The sequence below is a fragment of the Plecotus auritus genome, assembly GCF_963455305.1.
Source record: "Plecotus auritus genome assembly, chromosome: 7".
Classification (NCBI taxonomy): Eukaryota; Metazoa; Chordata; class Mammalia; order Chiroptera; family Vespertilionidae; genus Plecotus; species Plecotus auritus.
Window position 1 is genome coordinate 23,528,070 of NC_137774.1, and position 26,243 is coordinate 23,554,312.

Consider the following 26,243-nt stretch of genomic DNA (forward strand, 5'->3'; position numbering starts at 1 on the left):
AAACATCAAATATAATACCTTAATAAAAAAAAAATCATTTCACCACAAAAAAAAAAAAAAAAAAAAAACATCAAAGATGAGAATCATCAATAAGTTGCCTCCTGCATGCCCCCTACTAGGGATTGAGCCCAAAACCTGGGCATGTGCCCTTATCAGGAATTGAACTGTGACCTCCTGGTTCACGGGTCAACTCTCAACCACCCAGCCACACCGGCAGGGCTCTACTTTGTTCTTTTTTAAAAACATATTTTAATTGATTTCAGAGAGGAAGGTAGAGAGAGATAGAAACATCAGTGATGAGAATCACTTATTGGCTGCCTCCTGCATGCCCCCTACTGGTGGTCAAGCCTGCAACCCAGGCATGTGCCTTTGATTGGAATCGAACCAGAGAGTCTTCAGTCCGCAGGTTGACACTCTTTCCACTGAGCTAAACTGGCAAGGGCTGTTTATTGTTTTAAGCTACTAAATTTTGAGGTATTTTTATGCAGCAATACAGAACTAACACATTTTTTTCATAACTATTATATTTTAATCTTTAAGGCATGAAATAGGTCAAGAACCTGTTCTACAAAATATTGAAAAAGAAAGTTAATGGACATTATTGTGGGAAACCCTATGAAGGGGCACATATGGCAAGGAACTGAGGCCTCCTACCAACAGATTATCAAACCTGTGGATGGGGTTGTAGAAACCCTGATTTATAGCCACTTGATCAAAAGTATATGATTTGTAATTGGTATCTGAAGTGGGTGCAGTCTTGTGAGACTGAGCTCTTAATTTGTGGGTTCTGATAACTCCAGGTAGATACAGAACTGAATTGAATTGTAGGACATCCAGTTGGTGTCTGCAGAAATTAGAGAATTGCTTGGTGTAGGAAAACCCATACATCTTGTGTCAGAGTATTCTGTGAATAAAGGAAGAAATAGTGTTTTCCTTTTAGTGGACATAGTTAAGTAGTGGCAAAGTAAAATATCCAGACTAGGCAGAATCCTATATAATAAAAGGCTAATATGCAAATCAACCGAATGGCAGAACGACTGGTTGCTATGACGCACAATGACCATCAGGGGGCAGACACTCAATGCAAGAGCTGCGCCCCAGTGGTCAGTGCACTCCCACAGGGGGAGGGCTGCTCAGCCAGAAGCCGGGTTCACAGCTGGTGAGCACAGCAATGGTGGCAGGAGCCTCTCCCACCTCTGCGGCAGCACTAAGGATGTCCGACTGCCGGCTTAAGAGAGTGGGCCTAAGCCGTCAGTTGGACATCCCATCCCCCAAGGGCTCCCAGACTGCGAGAGGGCACGAATTTTGTGCATGAGGCTCTGTAATGTACTGCTATGGACACAATCTTCAGAAGATAAGATTAAGCGATAAACACATAGTGCAGTGTATGCATAGATTATCAGAGAGAATACACAAAAAAGGGGGGAAATACTGGTGGCCTTGGGGACTGAGGTGGGGTTTTTTCATTATGTACCATTTTATACATCATGAATTTTCCATCATGCAGATTTGTTACATAGGCAAGTAAAATTTAATAAAAATAGAAACATTAAAACATTTGTGATTACATAACATCTTCAACTCCTTAAAGAATAGGTCTGAACATATCCCAAGGAACACATACAGAAAAGAGCTAATTTTAGCATTTGCATTTATGTGTGTCAAGCCAAAAATGTTTCCAGTATTAGATAACTACTGGTATGGTATGTAATTACTCTATTGCACTAAAAATGTGATCTATGAAAGAATTAATGCTGTGGCATTTTTGCATTAAAGATTACTTTATCCATTACTTTAGTCAAATGGAAATTTTAATTTCATATAGACAGGATTAGATTATTCTCTTTAAAACCACTGGCAAAAAAGGTGAAAAGTAGCTAAACTGATTTTCCTTGCTTTTACTATACATTCAGATTTGTTGAATTTCTACATGGACCAGCTAACGTGGTATTACAGATCTAATTTATGGAAAAACCCTTCAAAATAAATTGACTTAAAAACGTTTCTAAGTGCCCTAACTGGTTTGGCTCAGTGGATAGAGCGTCGGCCTGCAGACTCAAGGGTCCCAGGTTCGATTCCGGTCAAGGGCATGTACCTTGGTTGCGGGCACATCCCCAGTAGGGAGTGTGCAGGAGGCAGCTGATCGATGTTTCACTCTCATCGATGTTTCTAGCTCTCTATCCCTCTCCCTTCCTCTCTGTAAAAAATCAATAAAATATGTTTAAAAAAAAATGTTTCTAAGTTGCTATGTCTCTCTCTTGAAAGATCTGAAAAACAAACTATTATCCAAAAATCCTTTTTTTTTTTTTTTTTTAGGGATTGAACCCAGAACCTTGGCATATCGGGATGATGCTCTAACCAGCAAGCTATCTGGCCAGGGCCCAAAATACCTTTTTAAAACTAGCCACAATTAACATTTTACCCAGACCACTGGTTCTCAATTATTCTTATGGAAACTAGTATGCTTCCAATTGTGCAGTGCCTAGCATATTATAGGTATACTAGGAGCCCAGTGCACGAATTCATGCACCTTGAAAGGAACTGTGGGCCACAAGGCTGCAGTGGGCACAGGGACAGGTCTCGGCCCATCCTCCGCGCCCCCGTCAGGCCCCTCCCACTGCCGCAGCTCCCACGCACTGATGGCGCCCGCCCCGCTCGCACCTGCTGCCGGTGCAGAGTGATTGGGACCAGCGCCAGCAGTGGGTGCGAGTGGGGCCAGTGCAGTCAGCAGGTGCGAGTGGCGGCTGCTGCCCTGACTGCCCCTCAAGAGCAGGGGGAGGTGGAGAGGCTCTGAGGGGCAATTGGGGCTGGCAGCAGGTGCGAGCAGGGCCGGTGCCAGCAGTATGTGCGAGCACTCAGCAGGACGGTGGTGCACGGGAGCAAAGAATTTTCAGTAACCACCAGAGGCTCACCCTGATGACAGTGATAGGTGCCCCACCTTGGTCTGGTGCTCCTGCTCACCTGCTCCACCATCCCGCCGTGGCTGATGCTCACCATGTTTCGTGCTCTGCCACCTGCTGCCGATGCCCGCCATGTTCTGCATGCGCCCCCTGGTGGTCAGCACACGTCATAGCGATCGGTTTTTCAGTTGTTTCACTGTTAGGTCTATTTCCATATTAGGGTTTTATATATGTAATCAACTCTTCAATCTTTCAATGAGAGATGTTGTCCTAAATTAATAAATTTTAAAAATTCCTCATTTTAGAACAATTCACACTAAAATGACATAGTATTTTAGTTTTAGTTCCTTTTAGTTTTTTCTACATTACCAAAGTACAGTTTTATTCACTTTTAATTGCAATGTCATCAAATGTTATAAGCCATAACTGACTTAACCATATTCTTACTGTTAAGATATTTAGCCTGTTTCAATGAACAATGCATTTATTTTAAGTTACTCTAAAAGCACGATATGGCACAACAGAAAGTTAATATATATCATTAAAACCAACAATAAAAATCCAGCAATATCACAATTTACTGATTTATTAGCTGAACAAACATATTTCCATATAATCAATGAAACTATATGATATATAAAATAATTTAAGAAATGTTGGGAATTAGCAGCACCATCCATTATTGAAATAGCAAGAGAAACTTCACACATATTTTATGCAAACACTAGAAGAGGGTAACTACTTTAAGACCTAATAATGCCACTGAATGTCTGGGATAACTGAGAGGGGTATTTTTTTTAGGGAAACAAACCTTCTATTCCAAAGGTTTAGTGAATATATCTGATGATTATTTTTTTTAGAAAAATGCTACTGAAATAAAAGATAGTGCATAGTATTTTAATTAGCACAAGAAGACTAAAAGCCAGCTACTTCTGCTTCTATGAAAAATTTAATTCTGAATTATGAAATTAGAAATAAAAAATAATTTTTAAAAGACAATAGTTGTCTCTAAGAAACATTAAGTGGAACACAGATCACTATGAAAATACGTCACTTTCCAGTTTGCTTAATAATTTACTTTAAAAAGTTGTATAGTTTCATCACAAGTGACTTAATAAGCATTTTTAAAAGTTTAAAACCTTTAGCCCTGTTGTTATATTTACTGTATATCAGAGTAAGAGACTGAGTTTGTGTGAAGGATACAAATTTACACACATTTTACAGCAACGTATACCCTAACATCTATAAAATTCACATTTATAATACAAGCAAGTACAAGGCCAGGATTAAACTGTTGAATTCCAAAAAGTCAAACTGTATACCATTTTTATTTTGTCCTTTTTAAAAAAAAGTTCAACTTCGGCACCATCTTCAAAAGCCTTATATCCTAAATTCGGAAAAAAGACATTTTTCAGATACAGTTCAGCAAACACAAACAGTTTTTCGGTGCTGGTGAAGTAAAGGATTTCCAATTTTCTTCTGGCCCCTAAGTCTGCGTCGCATGGTAAGTTTAACAGAGTTCTTTCGCTGTGAGGTTGTGGTGAGGCTTGCAGGCTGAGCACTACTTCGACTTAAACCATTTCGTTTATGCTTCTTCATAAGAGGGCCAGAATTGGATTCTTCTAATGTCCTTTTAAAGTTTGCTGGAGGGGTTCTTTCAACTTCTTGGGCTTTCATTTGACCTGAAGTTGACATCTTTAAATTTTTTTGGTCCATGATGGTGTTTGTTGAATTGGTAGGCACCAGGCCAACTGACAGGCTATTATTCAAAGAATCATGTATCCTTAATGTCAGGGCTTTAGTGCAATTTTCTTCAAGTGGCTCTGCATCTTTTGAGGATAAGACTGCAGCCTGGACATTCCCTCGAGCTACCTCAGTTGGGACTTCTAAGTAATTCTCAGAGAAGGCATTACTACGAACAAGGGCAGGTATATGGTCCTTAGAGTTCAGCCTTGACCAAGAGTCCTCCTCCATTGACTGAAAAACAAGAAAGTAAACCAAATAAGAAATCACTTATCCTAGAACTCAGCCGGACCCTTGGGAAGATGAAAGGTTTCATTACAATAAATGACAAATTTGTCTTTTTCCTACTTTCTATAGTCTAATTTCTGAATATTTAGTCGAGTGGAAAATGTAAAGTGCAACATTAAAGCAACTATGCCATGCCGAAACCGGTGTGGCTCAGTGGATAGAGCGTTGGCCTGTGGACACAGGGGTCCCAGGTTCGATTCCGGTCAAGGGCATGTACCTTGGTTGCGGACACATCCCCAGTAGGGGGTGTGCAGGAGGCGGCTGATAGATGTTTCTCTCTCATCGATGTTTCTAACTCTCTATCCCTCTCCCTTCCTCTCTGTAAGAAATCAATAAAATATATTAAAAAAATAAAATTAAAAAAAAGCAAATATGCCATAAGGAAACTCACATTGTTCCTTTGCACCCTACTGAGCATGGCTGGGGCTACTCTCCAAAAAATAAGTGAAGATCATTTAGAAACTCTCATATATAGTTTTTTAGAAGCTTCACAGGTGATTCAGATAATGTACCACTCCTTTAGCTGTACAGCTCTAGATATATATACACTCAGACTATCCTCCCATCTCCAGACAGATAAGAACATTCTTCCTATCAAACCCAATCTTCCACTATAATAATAACATATAAAATCATTGTCTTGCCCTAGCCCAGTGGTCAGCAAACTCATTAGTCAACAGAGCCAAATATCAACAGTAGAACGATAGAAATTTCTTTTGAGAGCCAAATTTTTTAAAATTAAACTTCTTCTAACACCACTTCTTCAAAATAGACTCGCCCAGGCCGTGGTATTTTGTGGAAGAGCCACACTCAAGGGGCCAAAAAGCCACATGTGGCTCACAAGCCGCAGTTTGCCGACCACTGCCGTAGCCTGTTTGGCTCAGTGGATAAGAGTGTCGGCCTGTGGACTGGAGTCCCAGGTTCGATTCCAGACAAGGGCATGTACCTCAGTTAAAGCTCGATCCCTGGCCCTGGTCTGGGCACAGGCAGAAGGCAACCAATCGATGTGTCTCTCACATCGATGTTTCTCTCTCTGTGTCTCTCCAATCTCTTCCACTCTCTCTAAAAAGTCACTGGAAAAATATCCTTGGGTGAGGATTTATGGAATCATTTGTCTTATAGTTTCTCAAGAACAGAATTTAAGCATAAATACTATCTCCCCCCCCCCCCCAAATATGTAACATTTTCCTCAATCGCTTCCTCTCTTCTCAAATAAATTATTAATATAATATATTCTTGCCCTAGCCACTTTGGCTCAGTAGAGCGAGCATCGGCCTGCGGATGGTGCCAAGATGGCTCACTGACAATAAGTTACATGACAAAGATTCATCAGGTTCTTGAGACTAGTTCAAACCCAAAGTCTTATTATACAAGAATTCTGAAAACTGTTTTCAAGTAACACTAACCAAAGAAACTCTACCTATTAAAACAACTTAAATACTACAGAACTATATACCTTGACTGGTGGTGTGGAACTTGGGGAAGAAGTCCGCAGGCTGGTTTCTTGACTATTATAGGAAGGGCTATCAGTTAGGTTCAGATAGAGCTCATCATCATTGGTGAAATTTCCCTGACTACCCACTCCTGGAGAGATGCAGATTACTATGGCACTGGTATTATCTGCTCGAAGCATCCGCTGCCTCCAGCGGCCTAGTGCTCGATTCACAAGCATTTTGGCACAAGATTGTCCATGCTCACCACCCTATATTTAAAAGAAGGAGACAGAAGTCAACCACTCAAATTTAGTCACCACTACACATGTATCAAATTAAAAATTTGATGTTCAATATGACCTAAATTAAACTTTCAAAATTTCAAACATTATCCATAGATCTAAAACTATGTCAAAATCATACTATTCTAAATTTTCAAAAAATAATAAAATAAAGCTTATTCTGTAGTTAGATTTCACCTGTATTTTTATCTTTTTGGTAGCAAGAAATGTATCTTCACTGTAACACTAGTTACAGTTATTAAAGAAATGTTACATATAGTTAAGACAAAGTTATATAGAAGTTATCTAAAAAGCAAAGTAAACATCAAGTTATTATAAACAATTCACAAATTGTTATAATCAAGTATGGCAACAACAACAAAAAAAAACACCTCATTGCAAAGGGCCAATTTCCTCCTAAAATAAGAGCTTCTGAAAATCAAAGAGAATGACCCAAAATAAAAATTGTCAAAGGATATGAACAAATTTCAGAGACAAGGAAATACAAATGACCCTTAAACATATATTTTTAAATGGTCAGTGTCATTCATAGGAGAAAAAAAGCAACACAGTAAGTTGTTATGGTATAGAGATCAAATACAAATCAACAGAAAGAGTAAAAAAAAACTTAAATGACCTCATATTATGCAAATAAATGTAGTTTGGAAGAAAACTTTCAGCGAACAGAAATGAAAATGATGTGCTCCAGAAAATAGGACTACATGTCTTACAAAGTACCCCTAGAAATAACTGAATTATGAAAATGAGTGGAATTGGTTGAAAAAGAAATATATCATGAACTACAAATGGAAAAATATTTTAATGTTATTTTATGTAACCTAATAAAATATATGAACATACTCTAAGTACATATTAATTATAATGTACTATAATGTATACTATATGATGTACTATCTAGTACTTTAAGCATTACATATAAAAATATATATTATCTATAATATACTATATATATTATCTATAATATACTATAAGACATTTGGTTGTCATCTGTATCCCTAATGTGTATATATTCAAACTGGATAAATAACTGGGTTGTGTTTTTTTAACCTTTCCTTGAAAAAAAAAACAGGGAAACGTCTTTACTTGGTGTTGTCTGATCTTAAGCATATTACAGTATTTCAACACATTAATGATGGCAAACTGCAAATAACTCTTCTCAGCTGCTTTGTCTAAAACCTTAATTAGCCTGGCCAGTGTTGCTCAGTGGTTGAATATTAACCTATGAATCAGGAGGTCACAGTTAGATTCCCAGTTGGGGCACATACCCCGGTTTCAGGCTTGATCCCCAGGAGGGTGCGTGTAGGAGGCAGCTGATCAATGATTCTCTCTCATTATTTATGTTTCTATCTCTCTCTCTCTCTTCCTCTCTGAAATCAATACAAATGTATTTAAAAAATAAATAAATAAAATCTTATTATCTTGCATCCCCAAAATAAGTATCATTTTGTAATGATTTTTTAAATACTGCCTTTGTTTCTCAATTTCTCATATGAAAAAACATGCACCTCACAAATGACGAAAGGCAGCATTAATTTCTCATTCATGAATCTAACACATTCCCCAGTACATGTTTCATCATTGCCCAAACAGTAGCTCACTGAGAACTCCTTTACCTTTCACTTTTTCAGTGTGCCTCTATATTTCCCTCCCAAGCAAAGCTCCATGAAAACAAAATCTGTATAAGCCAATTCTACTACTTACTTAAATTTTTCCCTCAGCTCACTGTTTCAGCTGATTATTTGAGCTCCCCTAATATTGTGTCCTTTGTTATTTTATTTTTTAAATATTTTTTAATTGACTTCAGTGAGAGGAGCGGGGAGGGAGAGAGGGTTTGTTAGGGGGAAGTGCTGATGAAAATGTTCTGGGATTAAATAGTGGTGATGGTTACACAACCGAGAATGTACTAACAATCACTAAATTATATACTTTAAAAGGGTAAATAAATGTTAGGGTGTAAAATATATCTCGATTAAAAAAAGAATTGGTGAGGTTTCAAAAGTCATTACGTCGAGGGCTATTCATAATAAAGTCAGTGGTTATGTCTTTTGTTACCTAGTTTTATATATTTCATGCCTTGTCCCACTAATGAGCTGCAAAAGCTATGTTTTGCTTACTTCTAAAGCCAGGCCAATGCAAATATCTACTTAAGGTAAACAAAAAGCACCAGAACAATGTATACACAATAATATCAAATTCCTGAGTCACTTCTCACCATCATGTATTTTTTCTCCTCTTGGTCCTGGCACATTGAGATGGCATCTTGAGGTGGAATCATATTCCAAAGTCCATCACTCCCCAAGATAATATACTTGTGCTTCTGGGGATCAAGAGTGTGAACACTTGTGTCTGGTTCAGGTGACACTACAAATTCACCACTGAAGAAATCATAGCTCCACAAATCACCTGAGAGCAGAAGAAGCAAGAAATATTATTTCCAAAATAGTAGTATCACAACAACAGATTAAAGGAGAAAATCTACATGTTCATTTCAATAGGCACAGAAAAGTGATAACATTCAAAATCCATTCATGATACTTTAAAAAAGCTTCCTAGCAAAAATAGAGATTTAAGGTAACTCTCTTAACCTGATAAAAATATGCCTTCTACCACCACTTCTATTCCAATATTATACCGGAGATCCTTTCCAGCAGAGTAAGATGATAAAAATAAATCAGATATATAAATCAGGAAGGAGAAAATAAAACTATCATTATTTATAAATAATTTTATTTCTACATGGGAAACAAAAAAGAAATTAGATAAATTAGCAGGATACATTTAGCAAAGTTGTTAAATACAAACCCTATATATAAAAGTCAACTGTAGCCCTGGCCAGTTTTCTCAGTGGTTAGAGTGTCGGCCCATGGACCAAAGGGTCACAGATTCGATTCCTGGTCCAGGCATGTTTAATCTCGGTTGCAGGTTTAATCCCAAGCCCCATCGGGGTGTGTGTAGGAGGCAACCAGTCGATGTCTCTCCCTTCTTTCCCCCTCCCTTCCACTCTCTCTCTAAAGATCAATGGAAAAAATATCCTTGGGTGAGGATTTTTTAAAAAGTCAATTGTGTATTTCTACACAATAGCAAGAAATAGAAAATTTTAAACAATTCCATTTACAACAGTGAACCAAATGTAAAGTAGAAATAAATTTAACAAAAGGTGTGATAGTCTTTTATGCACAAGACTCTACAATTAGATTCCTTTTAGAAATGGGGAAATAAACTATATTCATAGACAGGAAGACTTGATATTATAAAGATGTTAATTCTTCCTAAAATAACTTATAAAGTAAATGTAATTCAAACCAGAATCCCCCCCCAAAATTTTTTTTAAATATATTTTATTGATTTTTTTACAGAGAGGAAGGGAGAAGGAGAGAGAGAGAGAGTTAGAAACACCGATCAGCTGCCTCCTGCACACCCCCCACTTGGGATGTGCCCGCAACCAAGGTACATGCCCTTGACCAGAATCGAACCTGGGATCCCTGAGTCCACAGGCCGACGCTCTATCCACTGAGCCAAACCGGATAGGGCCCCCCAAAATTTTTAAGATTTTTTAAAATTGATTTTTAGAAAGAGGAAGGGAGAGGAAGAGAGAGAAACATCCATGTGAGATCAAATGAATAAGGATCAGAATTGAGCCTTGAACTAAAATAGGATCAGAATGTCATTCCCATACATACTTAAAGGAGGGGCCTTGGGCACTGTGGCAGATATTGTTGGTTGCTTGCTCAATGGTCATTTCCCTTTCGTCCTCAGTAGGGACACTGGGGGAACACCAGAGGAGAAAGGCCTTCTGATTTCAGTATGTTCTCTGCTTACTCCTGTGACACATGGCAGCCAGCCAGTGTGCAGAACACCCAGTTGTCTGTACCCCTAGTGAATTTCAGCACCCCACCCGCTCTGTGAATAGCTTTCCATGGAGAGCTTTCCAGCAACTGTGCCTCACCTAATCCATTCTCAAAACTTCAACCAAAACCATCTCTTTAAAACACAAATTTAAAATGGATGGGGTGATGGCTGCACAGCAATGTAAATGTACTTATTTTTTTTTTTTTTTCTTTTTTTTTTTAAATATATTTTATTGATATTTTACAGAGAGGAAGGGAGAGGGATAGAGAGCTAGAAACATCGATGAAAGAGAAACAGCGATCAGCTGCCTCCCGCACACCTCCCACCGGGGATGTGCCCGCAACCAAGGTACATGCCCTTGACCGGAATCGAACCCGGGACCCCTCAGTCCGCAAGCCGACGCTCTATCCACTGAGCCAAACCGGTTTCGGCTAAATGTACTTATTAATACCACTAAACTGCACATTCAAAATTGTTAAGACAGTAAATTTTATTATATGTATTTTGCTATAATTTTAAAAATACAAAAATCTAGTTATATATTTCCCACTCCAACTCTGCAATAGTTTACTCTTGTTCTTAAGATATCCAGACTATAAAAATGCATTATTTTCTCATTTTATCCATGCCTCTTATTTCCATATCTCTGTTCCAGCTACCCTGGCCTTCATTAGAGTCCCTTTTATATTCACCATAATTCCCATATCACAGAGCTGTTCACAAATTCTGCTCCTATGCCTAGAACACACTTTCTTCCTCTTAAAAAAAAAAAAAAAAAATATATATATATATATATATATATATATATATATATATTTACTAGTAATTGATTTCAGATAGGAAAGGAGAGATAGAAACATCAATAATGAGAGAGAATCGCTGAACGGCTGCCTACTGCAAGCCCTCCACTGGGGATCGAGCCAGCAACCTGGGCATATACCCTGACCTGGAATCGAACCGTGACCTCCTAGTTCATATTCATAGGTTGACACTCAACCACTAAGCAACACTAACAGGGCTCTTCTACTCTAAATTTCTATAATTCTTTAGGCCTCAGCTCAAACATCATTCCTCTGACATCTCCAGTTATGTAAAATACCCGTTTTAAATTTTCTTTAGCACATATGCAAGCACTTTTTTTTTTTTTACAAGCACTTGTTATAATTTTAAGTTCTTTTTGTGATCATTTGATGAATGCCTCTACCCTTCTCTAAACTATGAGCTTCCATGAGGGCAAAGACTATGTGCTTGGTACATACTGCCCTTAATAATCTATAATAGTGTCAACAACTAACTAACACCGTGGTAGGCAAACTGCGGCTCGCGAGCCACATGCGGCTCTTTGGCCGCTTGAGTGTGGCTCTTCCACAAAATACCACGGCCTGGGCGAGTCTATTTTGAAGAAGTGGCGTTAGAAGAAGTTTAAAAAATTTGGCTCTCAAAAGAAATTTCAATCGTTGTACTGTTGATATTTGGCTCTGTTGACTAATGAGTTTGCCGACCACTGAACTAACTAAATAAATGGCCCTCATTGGTTTGGCTTAGTGGATAGAGCATCGGTTTGGGATGAAAGGTTCTGGGTTTGATTCCAGTCAAGGACACATGCCCAGGTTGCGGGCTCAATCCCAAGTAGAGGGTGTGCAGGAGTCAGCCAATCGATGATTCTTTCTCATCATTGATGTTTCTATCTCTCTCTCTCCCTCTCCCTTCCTCTCTGAAATCAATATAAATATATTTTTTAAAAAAAGAATAAATGATTTGCCAGACTCATATGCAATTCCATAAGGCAGCCACTAGAAGGCACCTTTGCTTCATTTGTATTCAATTATGTTCCTCATCAGAGCTAAAATGGGACCCATTTTTATAAGTTTCCTTCCACAAATAAAAACAGAAAATAGCCATAAGTCATAATAATGGTGCTAAATTAAAACCATTTAATTTACCATAAACCAATAAGTATTATCATGCAACAAGTTAAAGAAAACTAAAATTTCTTTCTTAAAAAATGTTCCCCAAATGCCAGAATAAGGACTGAAAAAGTAATGTAATAAATCATTTTTAGCTTAAGTATTCAAATGTAAAGGGCATTATTATTTTTTAGAAGAAAATGTGACAGAAAGTAAAATCAAGAGAAAAATCAGAAGCCATTTTTTCATAACTAAAACAATTTCATCTCTCCTATACAAGTCTTTTTATATAAAGATTTATTCATTTCCATGAATTTATTTACAAAGTTATGTTCAAACTAGAGGCCCAGTGCACAGATTCATGCATGGTGAGGTCCGCCGGCCTGGCCCCAATTGGGGCAGATCAGGGCCAAGCCTGTCGGGAGGAGGAGACAGCAGGAGGTTGGCTGGCCAGCCTGCCCCTATCGGGGCCCAATCAGGGCTAGGTTGGCTGGGGGAAGGGGCCACCGGCAATTGGTCAGTGGCCAACGTCCTACAGCCCCTCCTCCCACCCGGCCCTGCCCCCTATTGGGGTAGGGAGGTGATCAGGGTCGGTCCGTCTGGGGGGAGGGGCTGTGGGCCGATTGGGGTGGTGGGGGCCCATCAGGGGCAGGGTGGCGGGGGGAGGGGCTGCAGGAGGTTGGCTGGCCGGCCCCACCCCTATTGGGGTGGGGAGTACTGTCAGGGGCAGGGCCAGCTGCGGGGAGGTGCCATGGGAGGTTGGCTGGCTGGCCCCAACGCCCAATCGTGCCGTTTCGCTGGCTGCAGTGGGCGTCATAGTGACCGGTCATTCAGGTCATTCCGGCGTTTCAGTTGCTTGCTTTTTACATAGTACATAGATGTTGTAGGACATTACTATAGCAATTACCATTTACTAGTACCTCCTACGTGAAGTTTTCACTGTTCTAACTAGGAAGAGTGTCTAAATTTGCTATATCAAATTTTCCTCCTCTTGCTCTTTCTTGAACCAACTCCAATAATGATTAGAATCTTACTATCCTACCAAAAGATAGTTTGTCAAAATCACCAAGGACCTCCACATTGCTACTAAACCCAATGGTCACTTCTCAGTCTCCCCTTACCTGAACTATCAACAGTATTTGAAATACTGACATATAACAGGTAAAACTGACATATAACAAAATACCTTCTTGAGCTCGCCAGTGTGGCTTAAGTGGTTGAACATCAAACCATGTACCAAGAGGTCGCCAGTTTGATTCCCAGTCAGGGCATATGCCCGGGTTGCAGGCTCGATCCCCGGTGGGGGCCGTGCAAGAGGCAGCCAACCAATGTTTCTTTCTTTCTTTCTTTCTCTCTCTCTTCCTCTCTAAAATCAATAAAAACATATTTTTAAAAAATACCTTCTTGCCCTAACTGGTTTGGCTCAGTGGATAGAGCGTCGGCCTGCGGACTGAAGGGTCCCAGATTCGATTCCGGTCAAGGGCATGTACCTTGGTTGCGGGTACATTCCCGGTGGGGGGTGTGCAGGAGGCAGCTGATCGATGTTTCTCTCTCATTGATGTTTCTAACTCTCTATCCCTCTCTCTTTCTCTCTGTTAAAAAGCAATAAAATATATTTTTTAAAAAATACCTTCTTGAAACACTTTCTTACTTGGCTTTCAGGACATGCTCTCCTGAATTTCCTTCTATTTTACTTGCAGCTTGTTTTGCCTTGTTACTCCTTTCATATCCCCAACTCTTAACAGTGATAGTATCTCAGGGTTCAGTCACTGGCTCTTTCCAGTGTAGTTTCTAGCTACACTCAATCTCTTGATGACCTCATTAAATCACAGGCCTTTGAACATCATTATCTCTATGCTCTGGCTCCCAATTGATATCTCCAGCCTAAACCTTACCAACAGTCAATTCTATAACCAGAAGCCAACTGGACATCACATCTGCTAAAGCACTGAATCCCTTAAAACTGATGTTCCAGTCTTTGCTATATTAGTTAATGGCAACTTCCACCTTTCAAACTGCTCAGTTAAGGGGAAAAAATCCTAAGTCACTCCAATAATTTCAATATAAAAATTTTAAAGACCTAAGTAATAAGGTCATTTTCATTTATTGTTCCTTCTGCCTAAATTATCTTGCCCGAGACACCCCCAGGTCTTAATGCCTCATCTCTTTACTCAAATGTTATCTTTCTAGACTTCTGACCATCTCATTTAAAATTGCACCCCCACCCCCACAACATTTCGTTTTATTTTTCACGGGAGTGGAAGGGGAGTGGGAGAGCCGAGAGAAAGAAACACATCCATGTCAGAGACACAGCGAATGGTTGCCTCCTGCACATGCCCAGAGGTCTGTGCCAGGGATTGAGCCTGCAACCCAGGTATGTGCCCTTGATCAGAAACAAACCTGCGACCCTTCAGTATCAGGCTGATGCTCTATCCAATGAGCCAAACCAACTAGGGTCAATATACATTCTTTTTATTTATTTTAGTGTATCATCTGTTTCCCCCTACTAGAAACATAATAAATTCTAAATTCCACAGGTCCAGAAATGTTTTACTGTTTTGTTCATTGTGGGATCCCCAGAACAGTGCACTTAGACTAGAATGCTAGCAGGCATTTAATAAATATTTAGTGAATGAATGAGCAATCATGAAGAAGGGGTAACTGTGGTTTTAAAATGTGTGCACAAATTCTTTGATACTCTTTTTTAAAGAGGTAGACCTATTTCCCTCCACTCAAGGGCAGGCTAGACTTAGTGACACAGTGCTAACAAATAAAATGAGGAAGTGATGATGTATCCCTAATGACACTAGATCATAAAAATACACTGTAGCTACTACCTCGCTCTCTCAGCAGAGTTATCAGCTTCGTAAATTTACACTAATATAATACCTGCCTAATCTACTGTCTACTATCCATATTCCAAAAACTATCAGATGGCCTAATAGTGTCCTTTACAGGATCCAGCCTAGAATCAGGAATAGCATTTACTTACAACATTTCTTTGGCCTCCTTTCATCTGGATTGAGCCACACTGGCCATGGCCTTAGCTTAACATTTTTCAATGCTTCCCAGTACACTTAGACTAGAATGCTGGTACCTGTCACGATGTGGCCAATGTCTGCCTTATTAACTCCAACCTTTTGATAATTTCTAGAACATGCTAAGCTCTTTCCTAATTCAGGATCCATGCCTGAATATTCTTCACAAGAATAGCTTCTTTTTGAAAAAAAGATGGGGTTCAGGGAGCTTCCTGGTTGGTGAACACATGAAGATTTGGTAAGAGTGGTGCCTGGAGAGGGCATGGAAGCTCCATGCCCTTTCCCCATACCTTGCCCTATGCATCTCTTTCATCTGGCTGTTCCTCAGTTATATTCTTTTATAATAAACCATGATCTGGTGAGAAAAACAACAACAACCAAAAACCCCCAGCTCCTTCTCAGTCATTATATCTCAGCCAAAGTAACACTTCCTAAAGGAACATTTCCATCACACTATCTAAAATAGCTTTCCCCTTTTAAATTCTTCTTTATCACAGGACCCTGTTTCTTTCTCTCATTGTATTTTCTAATCTGTAATTATTTCATTTACAAGTTACTTCTTTATTGCCTGTCTCTCCACCAAGTACATAGTCTTGCTCCATGAGGGCAGACAGTGTATCTGTAATATCTCACCAAAACCTAACACAATGCCTGGCACCAAGTCAGTATTTAAGTGTCTGTTAGAGAAAAGAGGGAGAGACGAGGGAAAAGGGTGTTTTCTAAGACTAAAAAAATTTTAGAATAAAATTTAAGTAGCACATTCAAGGTAAGACTTTTATAGCTACAATCTTCTAACTTTCCTTTCAATACAAGGTGGACCAGAAAGCAAGTATTTTTATTTTGTCATGGCCAATTTATTTTTCTACCTAAAAAAGAGCTTTGAAGACCCTTAAGAAAAATATAAAGGTTTTAAGTAGGAAAGGACATTTAGAAATAAATTTTAAGGGTAACATCAAGCATAGGCATACATGTACTTCCCTAGTATAGAAGGGAGTTAGCAAAACACTGAATATGATGCATGATCAAAGAGTAAATGGCATTGAAATCTATACATTAACCTTCCCCTCACTTAGGTGTTAAAGCATTTAATATAATATCATCATATTTCTACCCCCATTGTGTGCCAAATGAGGATTTAGAATCTTTTTCATTTTGCTACCATATATTGTAGAAAATCCAATACAATTTCACCAAATATAAGCTGTACTTACCAAGTGCTCTTGCTACTGCCAGAAAAGGAATCTGGTCAATAACTGTGCTCCTTCTAACAGGTCCATTATGAGTAAGCCGAGGTCGTTTCCAAACTACACGATTCACCCCAGACTTGTTCATCACACTGAAAAACAGAGTTCACATAAATACTCTATATGATTAAAACATAACAACTAAGGTGGCTCTATACGTTAAATAACAAATAAAATCAGATTATATTATCACAAAATAATGACATGTCTGTTTCAGATACAAAGATGCATAAGCCAAGGTTCCTGTTCAGAGAGAATAAATAAAGTAGGGTAGGTTAAGAAGAGGAGAATCTGAAGTTTACTAAAGCAGGCTAAACAGAATGGACTGGTAGTAATGGGAAGAAAAATGAGTAGCTATCCTAAAAAGAGGGGGGGGGGGGGCAGATAACTTGATAACTAAAAAAAATGGATGGGAGGAAGAAGAGGATATAAATGAGAGGAATTAAATAGTGATAAAAGAAATTACAAAGAAAAGGTTATATAGTTTTTGAGGGATTTGAGGGTACTCAGAAATTAATTTTTAATATTTTTTATTTAAGCAATTAATAGTAAATACCTCAATAGAAATATCTATGTAGTTACATATTTCTGTAATCAGAAATGTAAGATTAGACTTTGGAAACATATCTGTAAAAATGTAGATTTCAGAGTTACAGAATAAGAAAAACCATCCTAGAAATTTTGCATAGGAACAACAGAAATCTGTAATTAGTAACCCTAGGAGTTAGGATACTCTAGGTTGCCTAAAACATGAAAATATGGTCAAGTATTGGAACAAAAAAAGTTATTGACAACAATAGAGATGGGAAAATAAACCAATAGAGATGGTCTCTCTACCTGTGCCTGTATTATTGAAATGGGAAGCTGACCCTTAAATCAATTTAATCATAATCTGCCTGAATTTTTAAAAAAATAAATAGAAGACAAATGTTCGTCTGGAAGGCTAGAAAAGTTTGGATGTGGAATGGCAAAGAGTATTTACAAGAAACAATATTAGGTCCATTTGACAGACACATGCTAATCATAATGATTCCTTCCCAAGGCTGTCAAAGACAGATTACTTACTAAGATAATCTAATCAAGCCTCCACTCTTGGGCCCAGAAACCCTTTGATTATAATCTGGAATTTCATTTCATCTACAGCCTGCCAATAATATGTGGACTTCTAGTCAGTTATTTTTCTCATTAATAAGAACTATAACATTCTGACATATGAGTCTCTTATTAGTTTACTATGTTGGCTGTGAGTAGCATGACTCTTATTCCCCTAAACCTGATGAGCAATGAAATTAAACTGGCTTTAGGTATGGAAAACTGAAGACAGGACAAATAATGGTCACCACCTCCAAATGAATGTCACTATGAAATGACTGCTGTACACCTCAGCAGCAGCCATCTGGTTATATCTATGGTTATTATATCTCTGTTCTAACTTCAAAGGGATAAAAATACTAGCGAAAGAAGAGATAAATGGAAAAAAAGTCCTAAGAGAAGTAAAATAAAGGCATAAACCTTATAAATGAGAAAAGAACAATCTTCCTCTGACCAAAAAGAAAAACAAACAAAACAAACAAACAAAAAAACAGCCATGAAATAACCTCAATCTTCTTTCTAAAGTAGAAAACAAGCTCATCTGGTAAGGACAAACCAGGAGATTTAAGCAGCTGTGTCATGAAACTTCCTGCAATTGTGGAAATGTTTACCCCGCACTGCCCAAATACAGTAGTCACAAACAATGTGTACCTATTGAGCTCTGCAAATGTGAAACTGAATTAATTCTATTTAATTTTAATTAATTTATACTTGAATTTAAACAGCCATATGTGGCCAGTGGCTACTATACCAGGCAACACAGGGAAGGAATGAAGCAAGTACAGAATGATTAAAAAAACAATGTCAATGTTAATGTTAATATTGAAGAGAAATTCAAAAGAGTTGGTAATTTACTATCCCTTTTTAGGTTAATTCACAATTCTGAAAGCAACATTGTTCTAGGGCCTAACAAGAGTAAGAAAGAATATCATAGGCAGTCATTTTATTATTTTATGCTTTCTTCAATGCTGATCCTCAAAAGCAAATCAGAAAAAAAAAAACCTTAAAAAGATAAAAAAATTTAAAAAGCAAATCAGAATAAAGACTAAGTCTATCATTCAGAAAAATCTATGAAACATGAGAGTTACAGGAAAAGAGATACCTACATTCTGTCTCCCTAACACCTTAAGCCTTATTGGTCTTTCCTAAACCTGCTCCCTAAAAATAAGACTTAATATTTAAGTAATTACAGTAGCTACCAATTACTTCCAATATAACTCTACTAGCAGCTCTCTTAATACTTAATATTAAAAAATATTATGGTCTCTATATTTCTGAGGAACAAAAGACAAAATAATGGTACTGATTAAAAAAAAGCTTTAAATTTGGAATAAAAAAACCAAAGCAATGATAGAAGAAATGCTGCTTTTATTGCACTCCTCACCGTTACCCTGTACCATCCAAAGACATACACAAAAGAACAGCCTGATAGGCAGAGAGCTGACTGACAGCAACAGAAGGCTGGAAAAACAGAGCACTGGCCAGTTGCCTAGGGTGAGACAGAGGAAAGGAGGAAATGACTTATAATAAAACAGCTCAATTTATGCAAAAAGACACCTGCTCCCAAATAACAAAGAGCATCTGTCCAACTATCCAGATGGTATTTTAAGAGATAAGACAAAAAAACATAAACTCTGAAAAAAACTTAGGACAATCAAAGAAAACGTAATTTAAAAATTCATATAGCAAGATAAAGAACAGTCAAGAATATATATTTTAAAAATTAATGAGAAGGGATTAGGCCTACCCATGTTACAAACTATAATAAAGCCTCAATTTAAAAAGTAAGCCCAGCCAGCGAGGCTCAGTGGTTGAGCGTGCGTCCACCTGTGAACCAGGAGGTCACAGTTAATTCCCGGTCAGGACATATGCCCAGGTCGCAGGCTCGATCCTCAGTGGGGGGCGTGCAGGAGGCAGCCGATCAACGATTCTCTCTCATCATTGATGTTTCTACCTCTCTCTCCCTCTCCCTTCCTCTCTGAAATCAATAAAAAGATATATATTTTTTTAAAAAGTATGGTACTAGTACATGAACATATAGTATTAAAAAAAAAAGCCATAGCTGGTTTGGCTCAGTGGATAGAGCATTGACCTGCAGACTGAAGGATCCTGGGTTCAATTCCAGTCAAGGGCACATGCCCAGTTGCAGGCTCGATCCCCAATAGGGGGCGTGCAGGAGGTAGCAGATCAATGATTCTCTCTCATCATTGATGTTTCTATCTCTATCTCTTTCTCCTTCTCCCTTCCTCTCTAAAATTAATAAAATATATATTTAAAAAATTCTTACAGATATAAGTTTATTTAAAAAAAAAAATAAAGTCCAGAAAAAGACCCAAATATATACAGGAATTCAATTTATAATTGCAAAGCCCACTTTGCATGACTACCAGCAGTATCATACAAACTGTCATACAGACTGACCTTCACACTCAAAGGATCAAATATATTATAGCATGAAACCAGGCTCATTTAATTTTGTGGGATACAGAACAGGAAACAGTATGAGAGCAAGCAGCTTATATCATGTTGTTTTCAGCAATGACCCTTACAGAAATCCAGGAGCCATTCTATAGCCTCTCATCCTCAAGTTTCATGTGTCAGGAATCAATCTTTTATATATATACTAGAGGCCCAGTGCATGACATTCATGCACTGGGGGAGGGAGGTCCCTCAGCCCAGCCTGCACCCTCTCACAGTCCGGGGACCCCTCGGGGGATGTACGCCAAGCAGGGAGCGGGCCTAAGCTGGCAGTTGGACATCCCCCGAGGGGTCCTCAGCCCTGCTGCAGAGGCAAGAGAGGCTTCCGCCACCGCTGCTGCACTCACCAGCCATGAGCCTGGCTTCTGGCTGAGTGGCACTCCCCCTGTGGGAGCACACTTACCACCAGGGAACAGCTCCTGTATTGAGTGTCTGCCCCCTGGTAGTTAATGTGCGTCATAGCAACTGGTCGTTCCACCACTTGGTCAATTTGCATATTAGCCTTTTATTATATAGGATATTTTTAAATATATTTTATTGATTTCAGAGAGGAAGGGAGAGGGAGAGATAGAAACATCAATGATAAGAGAGAATTACTGATTGTCTGCTTCCTGCACACCCCACACTGGGGATTGAGCCCGCAACTTGGGCATGTGCCCTGATTGGGAATCAAACCATGACCTCTTGGTTCATAGGTCGATGCTCAACCCCTGAGCCATGCTGGCCGGGCTTTATTTTTTAATTGATTTTTAGAGCGAAAGGAAGGGAGAGGGAGAGAGAGAGAAACACTGAAGTGAGAACAGAACATCAATCGGCTGGCTCCTGCACGCCCCTCATACTCCTCTGTGGCCCAGCAATACTACTTCTAGGAAATGATCCTTCAAATAATACTTGCACTGTACAAAAAGATTCATGTGAGGATTTTTCATTTTACAATAGTGTTTGTAATAACAAAAAAATTAGAAATATTCTTCAATAGACTAAATAAATGATAGTACTTCCATACATGGTACAATTTCATATTTGATTGTGTATGAATATCTCTCTATTGAACAATAAACGGTAATATTAGTTTCTTAGAGTTGGAGGAGAATTGAGTGGCCTATGGGACAGTAGTAGTTAAGAGATCTTCTATACCATATCATTTTATGATACCTAAAAAAGTATGTGTGTGCATATATACATAAATCATCATTCAGAAAATTTTTAACATTGGTATATTTCTATCCTATTCCTATTTCTCAGCATAGTTGAGATTACACTATAACATTTTATACTAGTATGCTGCTTATTCTATGACCAATAGGCATTCTATTATTAAAAATACCTCATATATATGAGAATTCATTAGAATACTCTCTCTACCTTTAATTATGCTTAAAATTTTTCATAATATAATTGATTTTTTAAAATCCTATATAATAAAAGCATAGTATGCAAATTGTCCCCTCGACCCAGAGTTCGTCCGGGAATTCAACCAAGAGGCAGGGCTGGCTGGGGGAAGGGAGGATGTAGAGCAGCCGGCAGCCACTAGGGACCCTACTAGTGCACAAATTTCATGCACTGGGCCTCTAGTTTATCTATAAACATTAAATAGCTATATCACATTCATTGTTATTACCATCTTACCTAATAATAGACAAACATGCTAACTGACCGTACCTTCGCGACGCCCACAGCCAATCAGGAGTGTGTATGCAAATTAATCCAACAAAGATGGAGGTTAATTTGCATACACAGCTGCCAAGCAGCCGGGGGCAGGGCCTCTGAGCAGCATAAGAAGGTGGAAAGGTGGCTCCAGCCAGAGCGAAAGCGGTGCCAGCAGCCAGGGAAAGGAAGGCCCATTCTCGCACGAATCTTCGTGCATCGGGCTTCTAGTCTATATATATAAAAGCCTAAGCAACCATGGCAACCAAACGGACAACCAAACAGGCTGTGTGGAGCGACCAGGCTGGTGAGGGTGGGGGGGCAGTAAGGGGCGACCAGGCCAGCAGAGGGGGGCAGTTGGGGGCAACCAGGCCGGCGGGGGCAGGCAGTGGGGGGTGACCAGGCCAGCAGAGGGGGGCAGTGAGGAGTAACCAGGCAGGCGGGTGGGGCAGTTAGGGGTGACCAGGCCAGCAGCGGGGGGGGGCAGTTAGGGGCGAGCAGGCAGGCAGGCGAGCTGTTAGGAGCCAGTGGTCCCGGATTGTGAGAGGGATGTCCGACTGCCTGTTTAGGCCTGATCCCCAGTCGAACATCCCCCAAGGGGTCCCGGATTGGAGAGGGTGCTGGCTGGGCTGAGGGCTCCCCACCCCCGGTGCACAAATTTTGTGCACCAGGCCTCTAGTGTATTATAATATGCTTAACCATTCTCCAGCTATTGGGCCTTCAAGTTTTTTCCAGCCATTAATAGTCATTAAACATTATTTATATTAAGTATATAAATAACTCTTCATATATTTTGGTCCACATTTCAGATCTTTAGAGTAGATTTCTGAAATTACTAAGTATATAAACAATTTTTTCTCTCTTTCTAAAAAACACCAAACAAACATTTAAAGCTAGTGATAGGTATTATATTCTATACAGTTTGTACCAATTTAAAATCCTACCAACAGGAGACCCATTTCAACAAAAATATTAAAGAGTACCTCTCTAGCCCTAACCGGTTTGGCTCAGTGGATAGAGCGTCGGCCTGCGGATTGAAGGGTCCCGGGTTCGATTCCGGTCAAGGGCATGTACCTTGGTTGCGGGCACATCCTCAGTAGGGAGTGTGCAGGAGGCAGCTGATAGATGTTTCTCTCTCATCAATGTTTCTAGCTCTCTATCCCTCTCCCTTCCTCTCTGTAAAAAACCAATAAAATATATTTAAAAAAAAAAAAAAAAAAAAGAGTACCTCTCTAGTTTTTTAATCTTTGCTAACCCAACAGAAAGAAATAGAGTTTCATTTCAATAATGTTAAACAGCCCTGACCAGTTTGGCTCAATGGATAGAGCATTGGCCTGGGACTGAAAGGTCACAGGTTCGATTCTGGTCAAGGGCATGTACCTTGGTTGTGGGCACATCTCCAGTAGGAGGTGTGCAGGAGGCAGCTGATTGATGTTTCTCTCTCATCGATGTTTTTAACTCTCTATTCCTCTCCCTTCCTCTCTGTAAAAAATCAATAAAATATATTTAAAAAAAATAATGTTAACCATTTTTTCTCATGTTTACTACTCTTTTGTATTTTTGTTGTTCAAACTTCCTCTCCATTATCCACCTATCTGGTGGTGGGGGGGGGGTGTTTTTCTTACTGATGTTTTGAACTCCTTATAATTAAGAATGTTGATTACTTTTCTTAGTTTATTATTGCTCTGAAAAAGACTTTTGATTTACTAAAAGTAAGAAGGAGAGGTAATAATATCATAAGGCTTTCGTTAGAATTATTACTTAGAAAACATTTAACTTGCCTTAGGCCCTTGATTGTTACAAATAAGTATTAGAATAATTTTTTAGTTTTCTCATGCTATTTATTCCTCATTACTTTAGAATAATCTTACATTTTAGTTTGTATCATAAAAATATCATGTTGAAGTCTATTTCAGTTCATAGTTTATAAACTACACATTGAGACAGTAAGTTAAAATAAAGAAAAGAAAATAAGAAGAAATGTTTACAGCACATGACAGAAATCAAAGAAAAAAACTGAAGGTTGATTTTAACAAAATTCTATTCCTGAAGTAAGAATGAACTGTTCTATTCTGGAATTCTAAGGGCTGCTCAGTTCAAATTGTGAAGGTCACACTGACCATTATTCATGTAAAAGGTCTTTAATAAATCCTTGCATATATTGTTACTTGAATTCCACTAAAATATTATTTCCCTTTGGAGCCATTATCAGAAATAAAAGTCAATTCAAAGTAATGAGATAAATATGAATGCACATGGGTACTTTACCAGGCAAACTAAAAACATGTAATACTGAGAAAAATCACTTCATTGAAAGGGAGAAATAGGGCAAACTGGTTAGTAAAGCAGAAAAGGATTAAATAGACAGAGAGGAAAGACAAAACAGCATAATGATTACCTCCCACCAAGTCCTTCAATTCGTTCTCTTTCCTTGGGAAGTTCTGGCTTATGGTCTTGTGTTACTTCCACAGCTCTGACAAAATCATCCTTTGGGTCATCCTGAATTCCAAGAACCACGCCTGAGTCACCCACGTGAGCTACATATATCTTCATGCCCCGTATGATGACCACACTGGCTGTTGTCCCCGACGTGCTGGGAAGACCCGTCATAGTCTTTGGCCATTCTGCTGTAATACGAAATAAAATATTTAACTCTTACAGGTAACAAGTTTTATTCTAATTCAGTTTATGTACCATATGCTGAGTTAGCATTATAAAATTTTAATTAACATTGGGAAAAAAATTTTTTTATATGTATCTTTATTGATTTCAAAGAGGAAGGGAGAGGGAGAGATAGAAACATTAATGATGAGAGAGAATCATTGATCAGCTGCCTTCTGCACACCCCCTATGAGGGATCGAGCCCACAACCCAGGCATGTGCCCTTGACAGGAATCGAACCTGTGACTCTTCAGTCCGCAGGCTGACACTCTATCCACTGAGCCAAACCGGCTAGGGCAATATTGGGAAAAAAAATTTTTTAATATTTGAAAGTGATTAAAGGATTTGAATTAATCCTTTCATCATTACAGGATGGGGCAAAAGTAGGTATACAGTTATCTACCTAATAAAAGAGTGGCATGTTAATTGACCGTACCTTCATGATGCCCACCAGCCAATCAAGAGAGAGTATGCAAATTAACCCAATAAAGATTGTTGGGTTAATTTGCATATACAGGCGCTGAGCAGCTGGGGGCGGGGTGGGACGCAGGCATTCCGCACCACCCCAGCCGCTCCAGGCCTCTGGGCAGCGTGGGAAGGTAGAAAGGCGGCTACAGCTAGAGCAGAAAGGCGGCTACATCCAGAGCGAAGGTGGTGCCAGTAGCCAGGGGAAGGAAGACCCATTCTTGCACAAATCTTTGTGCATGGGGCCTCTAGTATTAAGATAATAAGTAATAACACAAAAATAAACTGTTTCATATACAACTGTAAACCTACTTTTGCCCCTGTCCCCTGTATATTCAGGGACAATGCTAACATATCCCTAACAAGTCTTTTATGGAAAAGCTGTAAACCAGTAGACTAACAGAATACAATAGTGAGCACAAAAACAGACCCGTGCATATTTTGAAACTTACAAACAATAGAGAAAGGATAGACATTCAATAATTGGAATTAGGACGAGAGAGAGAGAAAAACAACAACTTTGGGTCCCTGATGCCAAACACAAAAATATCAATTACAGGTACATTAAAGGCCTACCATGAAAAGAAAAACTAAAGTACTTAAAAAATACACAGGAAGGTACAGTCACGATCTTAGGTTAGGGGAGGATTTCCTAAAGACAAAAGAATGGACTAGCCATATAAAAAAAAAAAAAAAAAACTGCGAAGTTGTACTACCATCAAATTAAAAATTTTCTGGGGGGTGGAGGGTGGGAAGAGATTAACCAAAGAACTTTGAAGAGTCTACTGAACCATTCTTGGGTTGGATAAGTGGGAGTTATATGCATATAATAGATTTAATATAAGATTCCTATCTCCCCAAATCTTTAAATTGTTTCCTCTATATCACTATGCTTATTTTCTAGACCTGCCTTAACAAATTACCAAAAATGTATTGTCTCACAGTTCTAGAAGTCCAAAGTCAAGGTGGTGAGTAGCAGGTCTATTATCTATACCCTACAAGCTCTGCGAGAGAATCATTCCTTGCCTCTTCCCCTTCACTGGCAATTCCTAGCATTTACTATCTTGTAGACTCTCACTCCAGTCACATGGCTGTCTTTTCCCTATGTGTCTTCACATTATCTTCCCCTATGTGTCCCTGGGTCCAAATTCCTTTTTTTTTTTTAACTCATCACCTGAGGAGGACATGTTCATTAA

General features: G+C 38.9%; 1 protein-coding gene across 2 annotated transcripts in view; it reads right to left on the bottom strand.

The window, feature by feature from the left end:
• Window positions 1-1,514: 1,514 nt before the first annotated feature.
• Window positions 1,515-26,243, bottom strand: part of PPM1D (protein phosphatase, Mg2+/Mn2+ dependent 1D) — a 34,927-nt gene continuing 10,198 nt past the window's right edge. Inside the window, exons 2-7 of one of the 2 annotated variants that reach the window (XR_013961076.1) lie at window positions 24,320-24,548; window positions 16,672-16,796; window positions 8,879-9,069; window positions 6,388-6,633; window positions 3,065-4,877; window positions 2,315-2,661 (exon numbers count right to left, since the gene is read on the bottom strand). Coding sequence is in view for 1 of the 2 variants with exons in the window: in XM_080677793.1 (XP_080533919.1) it covers window positions 4,323-4,877; window positions 6,388-6,633; window positions 8,879-9,069; window positions 16,672-16,796; window positions 24,320-24,548 (1,346 nt within the window). In the remaining variant the exon portion in view is untranslated. Of the gene's footprint in view, window positions 4,878-6,387; window positions 6,634-8,878; window positions 9,070-16,671; window positions 16,797-24,319; window positions 24,549-26,243 lie in introns of both variants that reach the window. The other variant, XM_080677793.1, reaches the window with a different exon arrangement.